General features: G+C 37.9%; 1 protein-coding gene across 2 annotated transcripts in view; it reads left to right on the top strand.

The window, feature by feature from the left end:
* arhgap10 (Rho GTPase activating protein 10) overlaps positions 1-21260 on the top strand; it is a 100672-nt gene extending 79412 nt beyond the window's left edge. Inside the window, exons 19-23 of one of the 2 annotated variants that reach the window (XM_055205109.2) lie at positions 1596-1734; positions 6913-7072; positions 11976-12080; positions 15973-16064; positions 20024-21260. In XM_055205109.2, coding sequence (XP_055061084.2) covers positions 1596-1734; positions 6913-7072; positions 11976-12080; positions 15973-16064; positions 20024-20112 — 585 coding nt within the window. In that variant the 3' untranslated portion in view covers positions 20113-21260. Of the gene's footprint in view, positions 1-1595; positions 1735-6909; positions 7073-11975; positions 12081-15972; positions 16065-20023 lie in introns of both variants that reach the window. The other variant, XM_055205108.2, reaches the window with a different exon arrangement.

The raw sequence follows: 21260 nt of genomic DNA, 5'->3' as shown, positions 1-21260 counted from the left end.
AAACACTATGGGGTGTTTTCCTGGACAGGGATTAGACTAGTCCTAGACTAAAATAAATGTAAGAGCTGTCCAAACTGTAAACAGCTTGCACTGGCATATCTTAAAATACATCAGTGCCCTTTGTTTTGCCTCAAAATGCACGCAAGTAATGTTTTTAGTAAGGCATGTTTGTTAAAACTAGTTATATTTCCTAAATAAACTAAGGCCTTGTCCTGTTTTAAGACAATCACTGTCCGGGAAACCGCCCCTATAAGTACCTGTCATTAACCCACACATGCCTGTAAGTACTAAATACTTATAATATATATTCATTTGTAAGTACAGTAGTGTTTCTTGTTAGTTCCAGTATACCTACAATATAAGTATGTATCGGGTATTACCCAGTACTTTTCTAGAGTTACAGTACATAATAACTAACTATGTGGTAAGTACAGTAATTATACCATTTAATTACCATGTAGTTACTCAAAAGTAAGTACCACAAATTTGTCTGTAAGTACAACATATGTACCATATATGTACAAGATAAGTACACGTACTGTAAAATAAAGTGCTACCAACATGGGTATATAATATACATTGTGAAGTCTTAAACTACTTTAAAATAGCTTTTGTTCTTACCACTTTAAAAAACAACAACTCTGAAGCGGCATCCAATATTGCCAAGGGGAAATTAATGTGTTATGTGCTGTGTTCCTACACAAAATTATATTGCGTATGACCTTGATGTTATATCGAGGTAAGTAGAAATAAGAGAGCGATGTGTTGAGATTCAGGGGAAGGAATGACTGCATGGAGCGGCAGACTGATTAGCTCCTTTCCAGACTGCTGATACCCCCAGATGCACCCAACAGACAGTGTTTTGCATTCAGGTCCATCTGTAGAGAGCCAGAGAGATAGAGAGTGAGACTGAGAGCGAGAAGTTGAAAAAGTTGCGAGACAGAAGAAACGTGGGGGGAGAAAGCGCGTCGACCGAGGAGAAAGTAAGAGGGGTGAGAGGGTAACAGGAGAGAGAGGCAGAGCATGAACTGAAGAAAACAAGGAAGAAAGTCAGAGAGAGAGAAAGAGAGGTAGAGAGGGCTTTGCTGTCTTCTGCAGAATTTCACAGCGGTATCAGATTTCTATCCCTTCTACCAGCTCTCGTTCCTTTGTTTCTTCCCTGTCGAGACTTCCAGACCTCAGTTAACCTCTATGTCTGTGACTCAGTGTAAACACCACGTGATTCAAATTATGTTGATGCTTTAAAAAACGTGCTAGATGCCTGCAACTCGTTCAGACACATGTCACTGTGACCTTGGGCAACATGCACGTGTGTCTCTTATTTTATGTCTTAACTTTCGCAAGAGCTCATTTTATGTCTGGTTTATTAATGTGCTGTTAATGGCCAGTGAGTTAAACTTTGCAAAAGTCTGAAGCACTCAAGCCTGAATGGTTTATTGCTGTTTTTACCACTTCAAATATTCAGACTTGCATACATAATCATTCTTAGTTCTCCCAGGCTTCAGCTCGAAACAAACTGCTTACAGTACTTCTGATTTCCACACATACAATACACTCAGCCTAGCCAGCAAATCCCACTAACTTTTTTCTTTTAGATATTCGGGGATGCTCCAAGCATCTCTACAAACTTAGCAACTACAACCCTCATCGCGCCAACCCGACAGTCCAAGAAGGTCAGCCGACAGAGTCGCCCGCTGGCTGTGTACAACCCACAGGAGCTGGATATTCAAACAGGTATGAAAGACTAATCTTCTTTAAGCACAAGGCCAAGGCATTTCTGTGCTTTTCTGCATTAGATGTTAAATGCAGAATTATATATAATATAGATGGTGTATAGGGCCTATATTAGGAGACGAGAAAGCAGACCCACATTATAGAACTTTAAAGATTTTGCCCAAAAACTCAATGCAGAAAATCAAAGAAAAAGTCTGTCTGGGTCTGGAGATAAGATGAATAACTAGAGGTGCACCAGTCTCCCTGTCCTTTCGTGGTCTATGTACCGATCCAGTACTGGAACTGATTTAAATTGTTCTTTAAGGTGTAAAGACAAGCAAACCTCTAACTTAATTTAATAAAACAAATGCAAAAAAATGACAGTGAGGAAAATAAGTATTTGAACACCCTGCTATGTTGCAAGTTCTCCCACTTAGAAATCATGGAGGGGTCTGAAATTATCTGAAATAATTATTTGAACACCTGAGAAAGTCAATGTTAATATTTGGTACAGTAGCCTTTGTTTGCTCCCTCCAAATATTCTCTATTGGGTTTAGGTCTAGAGACTGGCTAGGCCTTCGGGTCATTGTCATGTTGGAAGACCCAGCCTCGACCCATGCTCTAACTGAGGGAAGGAGGTTGTTCCCCAAAACTCGCAATACATGGCCCCGGCCATCCTCTCCTTAATACAGTGCAGTCGCCCTGTCCCATGTGCAGAAAAACATCCCCAAAGCATGATGCTACCACCCCCATGCTTCACAGTAGGCAGCATGGTGTTCTTGGGATGGTACTCATCATTCTTCTTCCTCCAAACAAGTTTAGTGGAATTATGACCAAAAAGTTATATTTGGTCTCATCTGACCACATTACTTTCTCCCATGACTCCTCTGGATCATCCAAATGGTCATTGGCAAACTTAAGACGGGCCTGGACATGTGCTGGTTTAAGCAGGGGAACCTTCCGTACCATGCATGATTTCAAACCATGATGTCTTAATTTATAACCAACAGTAACTTTGGAAACGGTGGTCCCAGCTCTTTTCATGTCATTGACCAGCTTCTCATGTGTAGTTCTGGGATGATTTCTCGCCTTTCTTAGGATCATTGAGACCCCACAAGGTGAGATCCTGCATGGAGCCCCAGTCCGAGGGAGATTAACAGTCATGTTTAACTTCTTCCATTTTCTAATGATTGCTCCAACAGTGGACCTTTTTTCACCAAGCTGCTAGGCAATTTCCCGTAGCCCTTTCCAGGCTTGTGGAGGTGTGCAATTTTGACTCTAGTGTTTTAGTGGAATTAAGTTTAGTGGTATTATGACCAAATAGTTCTATTTTGGTCTCATCTGACCACTTTGGTCTCATCTTTGGTCTTGGCCATGTTAGTAGTTGGATTCTTACTGATTGTATGGGGTGGACAGGTGTCTTTATGCAGCTAACGACCTCAAACAGGTGCATCTAATTTAGGAAAATAAATGGAGTGGAGGTGGACATTTTAAAGGCAGACTAACATGTCTTTGAGGGTCAGAATTCTAGCTGATAGACAGGTGTTCAAATACTTATTTGCATCTGTATCATACAAATAAATAGTTAAAAAAATCATAAATTGCGATTTCTGGATTTTTTTTTTTTGATTTTGTCTCTCAAAGTGGACATGCACCTACGATGACAATTTCAGACTCCTCCATGATTTCTAAGTGGGAGGAGCTTGCAAAATAGCAGGGCGTTCAAATACCCACTTTCCTCACTGTATGTATTGCACCTTATGCTAGACATTGGATGCATAACTAGGAATTAACCATATTTCAGTAGAAAAAAGAAATCATCGATTGAATACGAGTCAGGTCTCATAGCATTTGCAGAAAGTCGTGAATTACCGTATCAGGCTTTTTCAGATATCAAAAAGTGCCCAGAATCTCCAAACAGAACATGAGGAGTAATAAAATATAACTTTCTTATTAATACTAAAGACACGTTGAGGCACTTTATAGATGTGTACTTTGAACCACAATGATTTTTTTAAGTGATTTTAAAGTCCATACAGTATATACTCATGCACCGTTCGACCATTCGTCTCAGCGAGGGCTTGTGTCAATCTAGGCCTGTTGCACGCTGAGCAATCAGATGTGATGTTCTTCTAAAACCCGCTGATTACCCATTGTCACTCTGGGGCAAGGGGTGCACTTTGCCAGTCCATATTTAGGTGGATAACTGATGCCTTGATCTGTTTTAAAAACTCCCTAATTGTTAAGTTCTGTGTTTGGGTTGATATACCACCTAACAGGAAAGATTTCAGACTGGAAACAGTGCAGGATTAGGCTAGCTAAGATTTAAGCTGCTTATTTTTAGTAAAGAACAAAGCAGAATAAATCTATTCCTGTTTCGGTTAAATTGTGTTTTTCTCTATGTCCTTACTTGTCCTTCTATGTTATGGCTGTGCAGGTGTTCACTGACAAGTATTGGATCTTCTACCAAAGTGAATTAGCATACTTTCCGAACAGAGTTCAGTTTCGGGAGCGCTGCAGATTTCAGGGCCAGAATCACCGCACTTTCCACAATAAAGACAGTAAACACAGATTATTTGTTTGTTAAAGACCCATGTGTGTTATGTGGTATTACTGTAGAAAAGGTATTTGGTCACAACTTAAATACACAAATATACAGTTTCCACCATAATATGTTTATTAACATACCCTTTTTAGATTCATGAAAAGGTCAACCAACATTATTTTTAAATAATGTTTATCAGCGTTTTACAGACCCTGTGCATATACAGAAAAGAGTTATATGCACAGCTTCAGGAGTAAACTCCAGAGACATTTTACCAGTTTGGGTAGCCAAACATCTCTTGATATTTTTGTCTTTTAATAGACATTGTAGAAACGTTTACACTTTAAGATGTTGATTAAAAATATATATTATTACATAATGCATCTTTAATGGTGTAATATTGTGACATACTGCATCCCTTCCCATTCCATACAGATCATCTATTTAAACTATGGGCCTTTTTACCTGGTCATGTGTTTTCTCTGAGCGGATAGCTCCGTCTTTCGGATGAGACATTAAACCGAGGTCCTGACTCTCTGTGGTCGTTAAAAAAACCCAGGATGTCATTCGAAAAAGAGTAGGGGTGTGTGCCCCGGCATCCTGGCCAAAAATTGCCCATTAGCCTACTAATCATCCCCATATATACTAATTGGCTATATCACTTGGTCTCCTCTCCACTAATACGCTGGTGTGTGGTGGGCGTTCTGGCGCAATATGGTTGCCGTCGCATCATCCAGGTGGATGCTGCACATTGGTGGTGGTTGAGGAGATTCCCCCATTCATATGTAAAGCGCTTTGAGGTCTGCAGAAAAGCGCTATATAAATGTAACAAATTAAATTAAATAGCTTTCTGATTGTAAAAAGACCAGGTGAAATGCCCCGAAATGTTTTCAAGACGTATTTTAATCAAATTGCTCAAACTATTTCAGTCTGGGACGCATTTCAGATGAAACAGGGCAAGTGTAAATACATCTGGTTGATGAAACCACATACTGTATGTCAACGCATAACTCCTCCCAAACGTAAGCACAACACTCACAAGTTAGCTTGGAAAGAGCCAAACAAACAAAGACAGCATGCTTATTGCTTTATGGAGTGACGGCACTGGGTAAAAAAGCTTTCTTAAACCATTTAAATAGTCTAATGACAAACTCGATTATATTACATGGATTAACGCAAAAAAAAAATATTATACTGGCCCAGTTGGGTCAGTGAATTTAAGGTTTTTATTTGTTCTGTCAAATTTTCACTGGCCCCACCAAAAAAAAAAATATTTTAGTGTCACATATTTAAAAATAATATTTCAAAAATCAAATAAATTTTTTACATTTTATTCATCATTTGTTAAGACAATTGGCAATTTTAAATGTATATAATAAATACTCTTATCAGGATCAATAAGTTCAGGTTTATCAGGAATAAGGAACACAGAACTTATACAGTATCAAAGGAATCTTGTTGTAATATCAAGATAATGAACCAATATTAATAAAACAGTGTTATCAATATGCTGTGTTGATATGTCTCTCAATGCGCTTAAAATTGTCTTCATTTATACGTCTCACCATTAAGTTTAGTGGACCAGATGAAGGGTTATTGGCAACCCTTGCAAAACGATCTCGATGGTAACATTGCATAAGAATACATACAGACAAATGGCCACAGCTGCTCTGTGCTTTGCGCTCCAACTCATGCAGAGCAAGAAAACGTGCATCTCTTGCCCAACATACAGTACAACATGTAAAGTGCTACCTTTTGTTGCATAAGCGTCGCCTCAAGATTTTTTTAAGGCGGAGTAATGAATAGTGTATTTGCATTTTGCGTGGGGGAAGAAGATCCGATTCATATCCGTTTGCCAAGACGAATTTATTTGTCCGCATTAAATGGAACAGTTTTAACAAATCAGATAGCTGTCCTTTCAGAGAAAACACATGTGACCAGGTGTAAAAAGGCCCTAACATGCAATGAGCACCTTAGCACATGACTGCCCATTAATACATGTCAATGACACCTGTACTTTTGGCCTACTTGGTCATGGTGATATAGTACTGCAAGTAGGACACATGCCATTTTTTCTAAACAACAAAAGATGTTGTTTCTAATGTATTGGGGCACTAATGTATTACCTAAGAATGAGATATTTTTATCTACATACAGCGCGGATCCCCTTACATGGAAGTTACTTATTCAGAATACAGCACTTGCCCTCAAGTACCTTATTGCTTTTATAAAACGGTTACCGCACAATATTAAAGTAAAAAAAAAATTAGTGCAACTTTCATGACGTTAAATCAATAAAAGCTTTCCTTTCGTTACAAAAAACGTTGGGTGAAGCGGTCATAGCCGTGTTTTATCGTGAATAAAGCACTCCTATTGACCAATCAGAATCAAGGATTGGAACTAACCGTGTAACAAAATATTTATGTACACAGGTTCACTTTTAATGTTAGCAGGTTTTTTTTAAAGTCTGCTACAAACACATCCAAGCAGAACACACAAACATATTTCAAATTACAAAAAACCTTATAAAGCAGCTGTTTATGTAGTATATGCAGTCAATGTATTCACTAAATCAGTGTTTGAACTCAGTCTTAAAATCTGATCTGAACTTTTTTTTCCTCCTCTGTTTCTTACTTTCTGCTCTACTCCAGCAGTCTCTCCCTCCTCAGAGAGTGCAGCCCAGGTTAATGATGAAACATCAGCGGGCAGTAATGAGTCGGTTTCCTCTCAGTCCTCTAACGCCTCTGGAACGCCTCCTGAGAAATCTAAACATCCCCACAACAACATTAACATGTCTCTACCAGAAAGTACAGGGTATGTAGCACTCGCCTATTTCCACAACTTACAAATGATTTATCATGGTCACAGTGCATGTGTTACAAGGGTAGTTTACTTCATGAAGTTTTTACACTGTCATCATCCAGACATCACTAGTCCGGTCCTTACTTAATGCCTTACTTAAAAACAAAACATAAATTCAGGATTATAAATATTATATGTTGGTACAAGGGCTCCCATGCAAAAGCCTCTAAATGCAAGTTAAAGGCGGGGTGCATGATCCCTGAAAGCCAGTGTTGACATTTGAAATCACCTAAACAAACATGCCCCTACCCCAATAGAATCTGAACCAGCCCCACACATATGCAACCCAGGCAATAGACACAGGCCCAGCACGTCATAACCTGAAAACCACGCCCACCGGGGGGAAAACGGTCCATTCGTCTCCATTGACTTTGTATTGCGTGAGGCTGCCTCCTTGTCATTTCTGGCTTATAACAAAAAACAGAATAATGCCTAAAAGCTGCTGTGTGACAAGCTGTCGACCCCAAAAAATTAGCATTTAAAGACACAAAAGTGGAAACAGGCAACTTTTCATAGTACTACTATTAGTAGAACTGTGCCCACTAGGGGGAAACGTAGTCGGAGATCACTTTCTCCTTAAAAGCTTTGTTTTACGGCTCGACAGCTTATAAAAATGTCTTTTTGGGTTTTTTGGCTTGTTAGCTGTACATATTGTCACACAGCAGCTTTTAGGCATTATTCTGTTTTTTGTTATAAGCCAGAAATGACAAGGAGGCGCCTTTTCGCAATACAAAGTCAATGGAGACGGTTGGATTGTTTTCCCCCGGTGGGCGTGGTTTTCAAATTTGCATAACTGCACTCTGTCTCTGTAGGTTAGTAGACACACTTTTACTGCTGATTGGCTACAAGTGTGTTTTGGTACTCGGCCCGACTCCCTTCTCCAAAGTGTTTTTTTTTAATCATGCACCCCGCCTTTAAGTGAGATGTGTTCATCAAATACGTTTGCTTTAAATCCACTTAATCCCATTAAATACTGGTTTGTTGGCAGAATCCATTAAGAATCTGATTAAAAATAATAATTTTGGAATTTATACAGTAGTTTATTTCAAACATTAAAGTCTTTACGCCAAAGGGTTTACATCAGAGCATCATAAAATCAAAAAGCCCCTACTGTTTATTGTCTTGAAAGAATAGTTCATTCAGCTCCAACCTCATATGACTTCCAGTTCCAAAAATGTCCCTACCACTCATTTTCATGTATAATGAAAATCAATGTAGATGAGGACTGTGAATGTCAAACTCCAGAATGAAAAAGCACCATTAAAGTATTATCAAGTCACCCAATAGCTTTGTTTGCAGAACAAACTACAATGTTTTAAATGTTGCACACATTCATATCATGTGTAACTTGAGTCAATAAGTCAAAATCAGTAATAGACAGATATTAATAAGAATGTTTTATCTTTTTATATATAATTTATTATATATTTAACCACAATCCACACAAAATATCAGTTGCAATATTTTACCTCGTCCCTTTAGCGCTCTACCTTATTAAGTTTTAGAGTGTTTGTGTTTTGGTCTCTGGCCCGGGATCAGGCTTTCAGTTCAAGAACTAACTTAAGATGACAAGCAGAAGCCTGAGCCCAGTGTAATTTGCCAGAGGTTTTGCCTGTGGTATAGCAGCTCCTTTGCTCTTCTTAATAGTTGTTCTTGTTCTGAATGCTGATAGAGATCTCTAGTAACATTTGGTCATGCTGGCAAATAACACCACAGCATTCTGCAGAGTCACCTGGAAATAAACATCATGCTTCCGCACATCTGTTCGCTGTTTCCATCTCTCTTGCTTCCAGATTTTGTTCCTATTCATTTAGCAATTTGTACTTCATCGCCATGGTTACGTGCCGGTTTGCTCAAACCGTGACCTCCGTGCATTCCCGCACCCCCTTCCCTCACTAGTTCGCGTCCTCACATTCCCCTTTTCTCTCTGTACAGTAGAGTTGCTCTTTGAGTCACTGCCGCTCTCTCTTTTTGGCCTGCAGTCCTGTGTGCAGACGGCTCTGGTCTTATGTAACCCTCTGCTTCTCTCCCTGCCGTTTCTCACCCTCTGCCATCAGAGGAAGCGGCTCCCCGCACGCCTGTAAATCCTGCCTGCTGTTTGTCCGAGGGACAGGTGGCCCCGGCCACACTCCGTAAACACTATTGACACTGAAAGATGTCCGGCTTGTTTACCCTTCTAGTGCTGTGTACAGATCTACTCCTGTCCATGCAACACACAGTCGCCACTTGTTTGTCTGTAAATCTCTTAACCCTTGGCCTTCAAAGGAGTAATAATGAGATTACAGTTATAGTAGTTTTCTAGTCACTTTTTATCAGTATTTAAAATACCATTTACATTGCTACATTTTTAAGTTATCTGCCATTCAGAACTTCTACTAGCCCCGCAAAAAAGAAAATAACCAGATTTATTTATAAACATTTAGTATATATTTTATTATTATTATTTATTATAAAATCTGAATTTCATATTTTTCAGAGCATCGAAAACAAAACCTTTTTAACGGATATGTCCGGCAGTCCTCAAAATACATTATCTGATTTGTGGAGTCATAGACGAGTCATTCACGCTCAGTTTGCCACTTGGTATTTAAACTTCTGCTCTTGTTGTTTGGGCGACTTTCCTTTTTACGCTGGGGTAACTAACTAGTCTTGAGTCTAGCACGCAGTTGTTTGTTCTGTAGTGACGGGTGTGTTCAAGTAAGCCAGAGATGTGCAGATGCTGCGCAATAATGCTGAATTTAGTACACCATGATGACTCACGATTAGGGCTGTAACGATATTTCGCGTTGTTTGATGAACAGCGATATAAATATGTTAAAGGGGGGGTTTAATGGTATTTCAAGCATTCTGACTTATTAACACAGTTATAGAGTTGTTTCCTCATGCTAAACGTATGCAAAGTGTCAAAACAGCAGTTGGACGTGTTACAGAGTATTTCTGTGCCAAACGCACTTCGCCAGGGTTCGTACAAGTTTCGGCAAGTTTTTTTCGATTACAGTCCTAACTGACGTTTCAGGGGTTTTCGATACGTATCACTTCTTTATATGTGCTTCCACCGGATAATTTCCCCCTGAAAACCCCGCCCACCCGTCAATCAGCAGGAGACGCTAGAACTGATAACAGCTTATCACGCCACTCAGCTTTGTTTAATTTCAAAAGTCAACAATGGCACGAAAGAAGAAGTGTGTTTTTGGATGTAAGGAGAAGACATCCAGCCTTATGGAAACAATGGATATAGTTTATTATCCGGGGTAGCAGCGGAGTTTTGCGTGTGTGTGTATCTATATTTTTTATCTGCTTATAAACTCTTAAATATGGGCATTTTTCTTAAAAGCTGAAAAAATGCATTTCTGTTAAGAAATTTTGTAGGAGATCAGATTCAGAACGATAATCAAAACATACACAAAAATTAGTAAAAAGTAAAAAATAATGTTTCAGTTTTTTTATAAATTGGATAATCGCGGTATCACAGATTAACATAAAAACCTCATCAGGAACATGTTTTTTATGCAAATGTTTTGCCTATTTGACGAGATAACTCGTCAGTGGCGGGGAAAGAGTTAAGGTAAATTTGAAATGCAGAGCCACCCTGAAGGGGGTCGCACACCGGACGAGAAGTGCAGCATCGCATCGCGTCTACGACAACTGGGAGGTGGACATTAAATAAACTATATCCATATTAAACAAAGCTGTGCCGCGTGATGTGATGTTTGCAAGTTCTAGCGTCTCCTGCTGATTGACGGGTGGGCGGGGTTTTCCAGGGGAAGTGCCCATATAAAGAAGTGGTACGTATAGAAACTCCTGAAACGTCAGCTGAACCTGTAATCGAAAAAAACTTATCGAAAAGGCAGCTCTAGTATTTAATGCTTATCAAAAAAAATAGAAAAAGAACATAAAATGAGCTGTCTTGACTTGATAAACAACCCTAGTTTCGTTTGCAGTTGTTTATGCTTTTCTGTCAAACAAGAATCCCATTTGAGGTTCAGAAAATAAGATGTAACATGTAATTCCATCCTAACTACTATTTTAATAACTCAAATGGAGGGTAATTTTTCTTGGTTTGCTTTAGTTGTAATTGTAAAACCATTTTGGGGCCAAAGCATTTTCCTGAGGTTCTGCCGGTTGCCAGGGCAACCATATTGGATGTTATGTATCGTTTTGTCCACTTCATTTAGCTTTTCTTAAGAGTTTGACAACTCATTTAAAGCAGAATGTAAACATTTTTCTTAATTTCTTGAGCGGTTCATCTCACCTGCGTAACATTTATGTTTTAATAAGTGTGTGTGTGAGTGCGGTGTATTAGCTGAGACTTATTCGGCTGGTGTGACTGGTGTGAGGTGCATTAATGTAGTGAGGTGCGAGTGGCTATAGTGAAGTGTGTGTAGTATGAAGTTAATGAGTGGATTTGGTGCACTGCAGCTATGGAGTTTCATGCTGATGTGCAGCAGCTGCGGACACACCGACCCACTGCAGATTCATAAATCACTACATCTCTTTTTACAAACTGCATATAAATATAAATATCTTTCTTTCACACTCACCCTCACTGTCCATCTTCTGCTGGACTGCACTTTCCCTCATTTGTCCTGTGCCTGCCTCTTTATTCAGCTGTACAATTGTAGTCCGTCATTTCCCTCACATTTAACACATAAACACACACATGAGCATTGTGCAACGAAAGACCATAACTATGCCTTTTTGTTTTATGTACATTCACAATGTATGGCTTATTTGCATTATTAACAGCATTCTAAATCCATTATTTGGATGGAGTCGTGATTTCTTTTTTTCACTTACTGACAGCATTTCTTGAATAAATGGATGCTTACAAGTTTTGTCCTTTTTTTTTTCACAGGATATGCACTGCCACAGCGTCATGGATGAATTCACCCTCCCCTGCATCACTCACACCAATGCAACTCGGATCAGGGGAAACGGAGAAGAGTAAACTGGAGGAAAGGTATGAACTTAAACATACTTTCAAGTAACTATAGAACTTTTGGCACCCCAAAGCATATACACTGCGCGCTCATCCACACCTCATTTCTCATAGCATGTAATTAATTTGTTCCAATCCATGTCGATTTACAGTAAGTGTCAGGGTTGGCCAGTTCTCTCTTTCTCTTTCTCACACTGTCTCATTGATTCCTTCACTCATGCTTAAAGTCTCACTTAAGCTCTCAGCCTCGGGCTATTAACTCAATCACACATGCATTCTCTCACTTTTCATCTGTCATTGTTTAGCCTCCGACACCACACTCACCAGCCTTCTCTTTCCTCCTACACACTGAGACGGCTCTCTCACTCTCGCTCTACATTTCTCTCTCTGTCATCTCTGCTTTCCCAGCTCTATTTCTGACACTATACACTCACCTGCTCTCTCTCTCTCTCTCGCTTACTCTCTCACTCACACATATATACTTTCTGTCTGTCTCACACTTTTCAGACATATATCCTTGCTGTGATCTATAGCTCAGATCTAGACAAAAAAGATGCATTAACTTTTCAGCCAGTAAAATGACTAATGCCTAATGGCAGGTGATTAGAATCGATTAATTTAACGTTCCTTACCATCATCTGTTAAATAGCTGTTGGCTGGAAAAGGGGTGACTTTCAAGAATTCCATCTTTTTTATGCTCCAGTTATAAAACTAAATTTGTATTATGAATCTCACACAGCAAACTTTCTTGTTTAGGTAGTGTATTGACTTTAGGACGTGTTGTTTTTGTTGTTCTAAGGTAATGCTTTAAGCATTTATCAGACTGTCAGCTGTTGAATTGGTTTGAAATATTAATCGGTGATTCTTGCACTGCTGTTCAATGGTGGCACTCTCTAAGCCAAAAGACATTGGTTTTACCACAGCAGCGTGCTTGCTATCTGAATGGAATGTGATGAGAAAAAAAACGTTGTACTGCGAAATAATGGCAAGACAACGTGTCTTTATGTTGCGTTATTTGAGCAGTGTTCTGTCCTTGTTTATAAAAAGAGACACATAGGGTTGTAAAAAATATAGATATATGGGCATATTAAGATGTTTAGTTTGCCAATGTTAAAACACAATATTGATTCAACTTTTTGGCATATAAGATTCATGCCAGTTGTTTCGTTTTGAGTTTACATCCCGATACACTAGATAGAAGTCATCTTACCTCCAAACTTCAAGACTCACAGGAAGTACTTGCTAAGGTTTGCATATGGTGGTGTGTTCTTGTGCTTCAAAATGTTATCCTATTCTAATACCAAAATAAGAAACCCAATATATCGCCTTGCATACAGCACAGCAATGTATCGCGCAACACATGCATCACATCACCAAATTCTTGCCAATACACAGCCCTAATATAGTGGTGGACAGTCTTTAGTTGCATTTTCCAATCATCTGTCATTTTTCAGAGTGTTTGTCTTGTGAAAATTTGTACTTCACTACATTCTAAAGCAGCGCTAGTCAATTGGCGGCCCGCAGGCCAAATGTGGCCCTCAAATCATTTTCATCTGGCCAGCTGGTCTTCTTTGTCTGATTTAAAATCAGCATGGTTACTTTTACCTTTCCACTGTACATGACAAATGACGGCTGATAAACCGGAAGGAGAGTCGGAAAGGGACTGCACGGGGTTTTAACCATCTGTTGGGCATAATTATTGGATCCAATGCATTAAAAAAAGTAAACTTGTGTGAAGCGCTGATTGGAAGTGATGTTTTTCAGTGTGTCCCAATCAAAACACTGTATGAAAGGTGAAAATTATGAATCCTTTTCGGTTCAACTTTAGCAGTAACACTTAAATCCTTTAAAAACGATTGATTAGTGATAAGTAAATAAGACTATATAAACTATAAATATATTTGTAGATTAAAGGCTCTTGCGCTGGAATGATCTTCTCTCCCATGTTGACATGGAATTACGATTAAAGGCGGAGTCCACGATGTTTAAAAGCCAATGTTGATATTTGAAATCGGCTAAACAAACACGCCCCTACCCCAATAGAATCTGGACCTTCTGTTGATAGACCCGCCCCACACATGCGCAACCTGGCAAGGATGTCGGTTAGTAGACACGCTCCTTACTGCTGATTGGCTATAAGTGTGTTTTGGTAGTTGGCCCGTCTCCTTTTCCAACGCGTTTTTCAAACATCGTGGACTCCGCCTTTAAACTGAAAGTTCATTACTGCCACTAGGGGGCGAATTACCCCAATATAGTGTACAATGGAAAGGCGATTTAGCCTATATATCTTTAAAATATTAAAAAGAGAAAACATGAAGTGCATTTTAGTCTTTAGGAGAAGACTGTCTATATGTTGTGAATTCTTGAAATGTAACAATTTATGAAAGTTAAACAGTTATAAACAAAAGAAGTTTAAAGGCTCTGCATTACAGTAAAACAATTACATGTGTTGATTATTTACACTTGCACTTTTTTCTGATAGTTAAACTATTAACATATGGCTCTTGCAATGTTAAACTGCAATTGTTATAAAATATGAAAAATAAAATATGAGTTTTCAGTAATTAAAAGGCAAAATATTGGATCCAAAATGTGTGTGCATCTTTTTTGAAAATGCATGTTTTAATATATATCCTTTAGCAAAAAGTAGCAAAAACAACATAAGTTATAACATATATAATAATAATAATATATAATAGGTAAAAGTAAAAAATATATACACTGTATATAAATAGGAGTAAAAGTTTGGTCAACATCATATTTATTATTTTAAAATCTGGCCCTCGAAGAAGAGTAATTGAAGACCCCTGTTCTAAAGCATAGAAGCTTATTGTTTATTCCTTTTATATTGCATATTCAAATTTATTTAATACATAATTACATTAAAATTGTATGCTTTTATAGTATGCTTTCGTAGTTTTACTCTAGTTTACACTGTTAGAAAAAAGGTACAAAACTGTACCTTTTCTGTCACTTGGGCTGTACCTCATAGGTTTATTTAAATATATACCTTAAAAATATTAAAGGAAAAATATTATACCTTAAAGACCTATTGTGTACCTTGTACAGTTAAATCTTGTACAGTTAAATTTTAGTGGTACAAAACAGTTAACTGTACCTTTAAAGGTACACAATACACTTTCAGAAATAAGGAACAAAAGCAGTCATTTGGACGGTACCCTTTGAAAAGGACCATTTAGGTACAGATATGTACATTTTGATACAAATATGTATCTTTGAGGTACTAACAGCTTTTGTACCTTTATTTCTGAAAGAGTGTAATGTACTTAAATATTACATGTAAAACAAAAAATAGCTTTTTAACTGTGTAAAAATAATGATATTGTGTTTTGGAATGTATGTCTTCCAAAGAAAAACACTGATAAAATACAAATACTTGAAAAATGTACCTAAGTAGAAAGTAAAAATTCATTACTGTTGTCCACCTCTGGTACAGTGTGACTAGTCTGATTCACAAACAAATAACTGATATTTTATTCTAATAATGAAAATGAATCAGTGTTGTAATTTTATTTTTCTAGTTACTGTAGGGCCGGTTATGTGGGTCTGAACCAACTGGGGCAGTTGTGGCCTCATTTATTACACATCTGATAAAGTATATGTTCTTTTTATTACATATTTCTACATTTCATTTCTCATAGAACATGCATGCTCCGGAGGAACTTTAAATAATAGACAGGGAGAGACATGCCTGAATTCTCCATCCTTTAAAACATCTGGTCTGCTCTTTGATGATTATCTTCCTTCTTTACTTCCTCCAAACTCATATCTTGAATTTTTACAGACAGACGTTAATCACGCAGAGCACTTTCATTGATAACTTCTCCTAAATCCTAATCCCCACTCTTCCAAATAGCGAAAGGCCAACTAACTGATTGCCTCCATTTTTCAGTGTCACCGTCGTGAAAGCGAAGGCTGTGTACCCCTGCGAGGCTGAACACGATTCCGAACTCTCTTTCCAGGTCGGCGCAATCTTCCACGACGGTAAGTGTTAACGTTATCGCTGGCACGGCCACTCACCCGAATCCGCAGACATATTGGATTTGGCGGTGCGACCAGCACAAAAAAAATCTGATCCCATATCAGCTTGGGTGGAATGACAGAAGGGAAGTGAGGCAGGGGGTGTAACATCCCCTTTAATCAATCCACAAAGGACAAGACAGCGCTGTAATCGCATGCATAGGAAACATGGCCCTTTATCACTATCAGAGTCGCTGTTTTCTTAAGCTATTATCTTAACAACTTCAGCTAAAGCTTTACATAAGGCATACATAAGATTTCTTTTGATGTAAACTTCAAAATTTCAATTTATTTTATTTTCAAATTATTATTTTAGAATAGCATGCCCAATGATATTTCACTTCACAATAACAACTTTGTGTTGTTGTTGGTAAAAGTTGAAATCTTCCAACATTGTGTAAAGGAGTGCACCAGTCAAGTTAGGTATAACATTATTTGATAGCCTTTCAACAATATGAGATGGAAAGTTTTAAAATCTTGGCATTTTAAATGTTGGTTGTCTCTACAAAATAATTTGCTTCCCTTTGCATTCTATTATATTTTCATACAAATGAGTTATTGCTCTGCATGTGCAATGTTAAATGAAAGTCGTCATATTCCTATTGTCTTCTTTTCACCTGGATATTATTTTTCTTTGATCATTCCCCAGCTTGTTCTACTGCATTACAATTATTGAAATGATTGGCTGTCCTCTGTCCTTCTGCACACTCAATATATCATGTATGGGCATCTTTTTGATAAAAGTCTCTGAGATATGAGTCAGGTTTTTTATGGCACCCCTGGCTTCTGTCTAATACAGTTTGCAGCTCTGTTTAAACATATTTGATATGCAGTGATAATTAACATTCACAGCTTATAATTAATTATAATTAATGTTAATTATGGCATATGTATAGACACACATTAGATTCTCTTCTTTTCTGTTATGACTATTCTGTTATTTGTTGTTAATGTTGAGGAGGGGTAAATGTTCAAATTTCTAAACTAATTAACTTGAAATTGGGTTTTCATTAAGGTTGTAAATGTTTCCTTATTACTTATTGCTTATCATTACATATATTAACAACATTTGTTTTTATCACAAAAACATTACAGAATGATCTCTCAGTTTAGTCTTCTAAAAAAACAGTTTCTTTAATGACACAATGCAAAGTAGGTTTCAGATCACCTGAACTCTTTCCCGGCAGCGTTTTTGTTTTTAAGTTACCAGTCAATGCTAGCAGTCAATAAACATTTTAATGCCTTCCAGAAATATTTCTTTAAATATATAAACATACAGTATTTTAAATGAATGAACAAAAAGCTGAGATAATCACTTTTTTTTAAAGCACTTTTTATTATAGATCAGATTCAGAATGATGACCAAAACATAGTTTTTGGATTAGTGTATGCTTATGTGTTTTATAAGTTGAGTAAGAGCGCCACCTAGTGGATACTAACGGAAATATAGGTTGCCATAAAATCTCGTCAATGGCTGGGAAAGAGTTAAGAGGAGCTGCAGAAAATGTAACAGTTGTATAATTTATATTTGTCATTTAATATACACTCACCTAAAGGATTATTAGGAACACGTGTTTGACCCCCTTTTGCCTTCAGAACTGCCTTAATTCTACGTGGGATTGATTCAACAAGGTCCTGAAAGCATTCTTTAGAAATGTTGGCCCATTTTGATAGGATAGCATCTTGCAGTTGATGGAGATTTGTGGGATCCACCACATCCCAATGATGCTCTATTGGGTTGAGATCTGGTGACTGTGGGGGCCATTTTAGTACAGTGAAGTCATTGTCATGTTCAAGAAACCAATTTGAAATGATTCGAGCTTTGTGACATGGTGCATTATCCTGCTGGAAGTAGCCATCAGAGGATGGATACATGGTGGTCATAAAGGGATGGACATGGTCAGAAACAATGCTCAGGTAGGCCGTGGCATTTAAATGATGCCCAATTGGCACTACGGGGCCTAAAGTGTGCCAAGAAAATATCCCCCACACCATTACACCACCACCACCAGCCTGCACAGTGGTAACAAGGCATGATGGATCCATGTTCTCATTCTGTTTACACCAAATTCTGACTCTACCATCTGAATGTCTCAACAGAAATCGAGACTCATCAGACCAGGCAACATTTTTCCAGTCTGCAACTGTATAATTATGGTGAAGTCGTGCAAATTGTAGCCTCTTTTTCATATTTGTAGTGGAGATGAATGGTACCCGTTGGGGTCTTCTGCTGTTGAAGCCCGTCCGCCTCAATGTTGTGCGTGTTGTGGCTTCACAAATGCTTTGCTGCATACCTCGGTTGTAACGAGTGGTTATTTCAGTCAAAGTTGCTCTTCTATCAGCTTGAATCAGTTGGCTTATTCTCCTCTGACCTCTAGCATGAACAAGGCATTTTCGCCCACAGGACTGCCGCATACTGGATGTTTTTCCCTTTTTACTCCATTCTTTGTAAACCCTAGAAATGTTTGTGTGTGAAAATCCCAGTAACTGAGCAGATTGTGAAATACTCAGAACGGCCCGTCTGGCTCCAACAACCATGCCACGCTCAAAATTGCTTAAATCACATTTCTTTCCCATTCTGACATTCAGTTTGGAGTTCAGGAGATTGTATTGACCAGGACCACACCCCTAAATGCATTGAAGCAACTGCCATGTGATTGGTTGATTAGATAATTGCATTAATGAGAAATTGAACAGGTGTTCCTAATAATTCTTTAGGTGAGTGTATATGCTCATATATAGGGCTGTCACAATTATGAATTTTGGCTGACGTAAAATTGCGACTACGACGATTAATTGTTTGTTTTATTGCTCATAAATTTTTTGTGTGTTCATGAAATAATTTTCACACATTTTTGTGATTATTTAAATCAAATATTTTGCAAGGTTTATCTGGCAGTAAATATAAATACACAAATGCAGCTCCCCCTTGTGTTTTTTTAGAGAGATGTGCAATCATTGCGGTGATCTGAAATCATCGCAATGAGGTCAAACAATCGCGTTGAGACGATTATTTAATCAGTCCTTCCTGAAAAACAGTTTTTTTGTGATTGTTTGCGGCAGGTTTTCTTAAAAAATGCGATGGAATATGCGGGATATTTATGCAATTTATGCGATGGAATTTGCAAAATTGCGGAACTTGCAAAAATGCGGAGATTATGAAATCATGCAAGCCCCGCATATTTTCTGCGCGGAAATATGTAATTAATGCGGCGAAAGTGCTTAGTATTTGGAAAAAATGCAGCCCTGCATAAATATGCGGACTTTGGCTGATTATGCAATATATCGCGCGATCGCACAATCGCGTTTTTCTGGAGGGACTGTTTAACCGTTGTGACAGGCCTACTTATATAACCCCTTTATGGACTGGCCATTATGTGTTCCAGCAAACCAAGTGGTGTAGAAAATATGAATGGATGGACTTAATATTTAACACAATGACTGGTTTTTAATTGACAGTGGATCTTCTCAGTCATGCTAGAGTTGATTTTGACAAAACAGTTCATTCTCCTTCCCTCTGATGGCATTCTTTTGGACAGTGCTTATACCTGTCCCCTTGACAGCACCCACACCTCTTCATGCACAGTCAATGACTGGTTCCCCTCCCTGGCAATGAAAAGTTTGATGTTTATTGTGTCATTAAAGCAATTACTCTTACTTGCATTTTATAATTTATCTTTTTGAATATTGGCGTGAAGATTTTGGAAAATTTACCACTTATAAAAATCGCGCACATGTGAATAACAAAAAAGCATAACATATACTTTTGCATTATTTTCCGCCATTTACAATCAGCTATACTAATAATATGACTGTAACAAATATCTTGCATGCAATGACGAGTTGTTGCTTGTTTGACATGCAGTGTAACAATATAGCCGCAGTAAGACTTTAACCTAAGTGTCTGTGGTTATGCTCTGCAGTGACTCTCTCCAGGGAGCCTGGATGGCTGGAGGGTGTGCTGGAGGGAAAGCGAGGACTCATCCCTGAAAACTATGTGGAGATACTGTAATTCAGAGAAGAAAAATCTCCACACTACACTTAATATATACATGGTATCCATGGTCTCGGTGGCTCTTTTACCATAACACTGCTCGTCACTCCTCCAACTCCTCCAAGACTTCGAGAAGGGATATACTGAATCTAAATCTGGATGTTGGTAGCACAGCTGTCAAGTTCAAATTTAAGCTACTATTTGTTGTATACATATATAAAAATGCACTTTTGGTCCCCTAGAGGTTACTTAAGAGTTAAGAAATGTAAATATAGTTGGCATTGGGAACTATTTTTGGCATTGTTACTGTTTGTGCAGTCGTCTTTTAAATTGCATGCATAGTTTGGATTGTCACACGAGTGTCTTTTTTTATTTCATATTATTAATGCGTTTAATTGGGTGTATGATTACAAAATATGTGTGGTGAGCATTATTATATTCGTTCCTTGATGGTGGAAATTTAAAATTAATATGTGATTAGTTTAAAATTTGTCACAGATTTGTATTGAATTGGTGCAGTGCCTTACGTTAGTTTTGCATGGCGAGTGTGACGCTGTTCATAAATTTGAACGGAGCAAACTTTTATTGTTTTGTATTCTCTACATAAGCTTTAATGTTTTTAAGTTCAAAAACAATAAATGATAAACAAGTGACTTCTAATGAAATTTCACTAAGTCTTACATCTGTGTCGTCTATGTATATAATTCTTTTCTTTCAACAACTTCAAAAAGCCAAACACTTTTGTTCACTGAAGTGGTTAAATGTTTTAAAGTTACCACATGCTTCACAGTGGCATGATTTTACCAATGTTTAATGAGATCACTTTCATTTTTGTGAGTTTCTGAGGTTCGTGTTTGTAACCAAGCATCACTGCGGTGATTCATAAGACCACTGCAAATGTCTTGGCATCAATTTTGTTTATGTGATGTTATATCCTGTTGATCGTTGTTAGTAAGTAAATAAAGTGTTTATGTATTACTTTTTGTTTCTATTTATATCCCACACTATAAATAAGGGAAGCCATGTGCTCCGTGGACCCTCTAAGCTTCCACAACAGCAATTAAATGTTATTGTTTAATGAACAAGAAAGGAAAAGTACAGAGTTTGTCTGTAAAATGTTTGAATTGGAATCTTATGACAAATAAAAAATCTGGCTTTCACCTAAA

Source organism: Misgurnus anguillicaudatus, chromosome 3 (assembly GCF_027580225.2).
Source record: "Misgurnus anguillicaudatus chromosome 3, ASM2758022v2, whole genome shotgun sequence".
Lineage (NCBI taxonomy): Eukaryota > Metazoa > Chordata > Actinopteri > Cypriniformes > Cobitidae > Misgurnus > Misgurnus anguillicaudatus.
The sequence above is the reverse complement of the archived record's forward strand: the minus strand, read 5'-3'. Positions and strand labels throughout refer to the sequence as shown.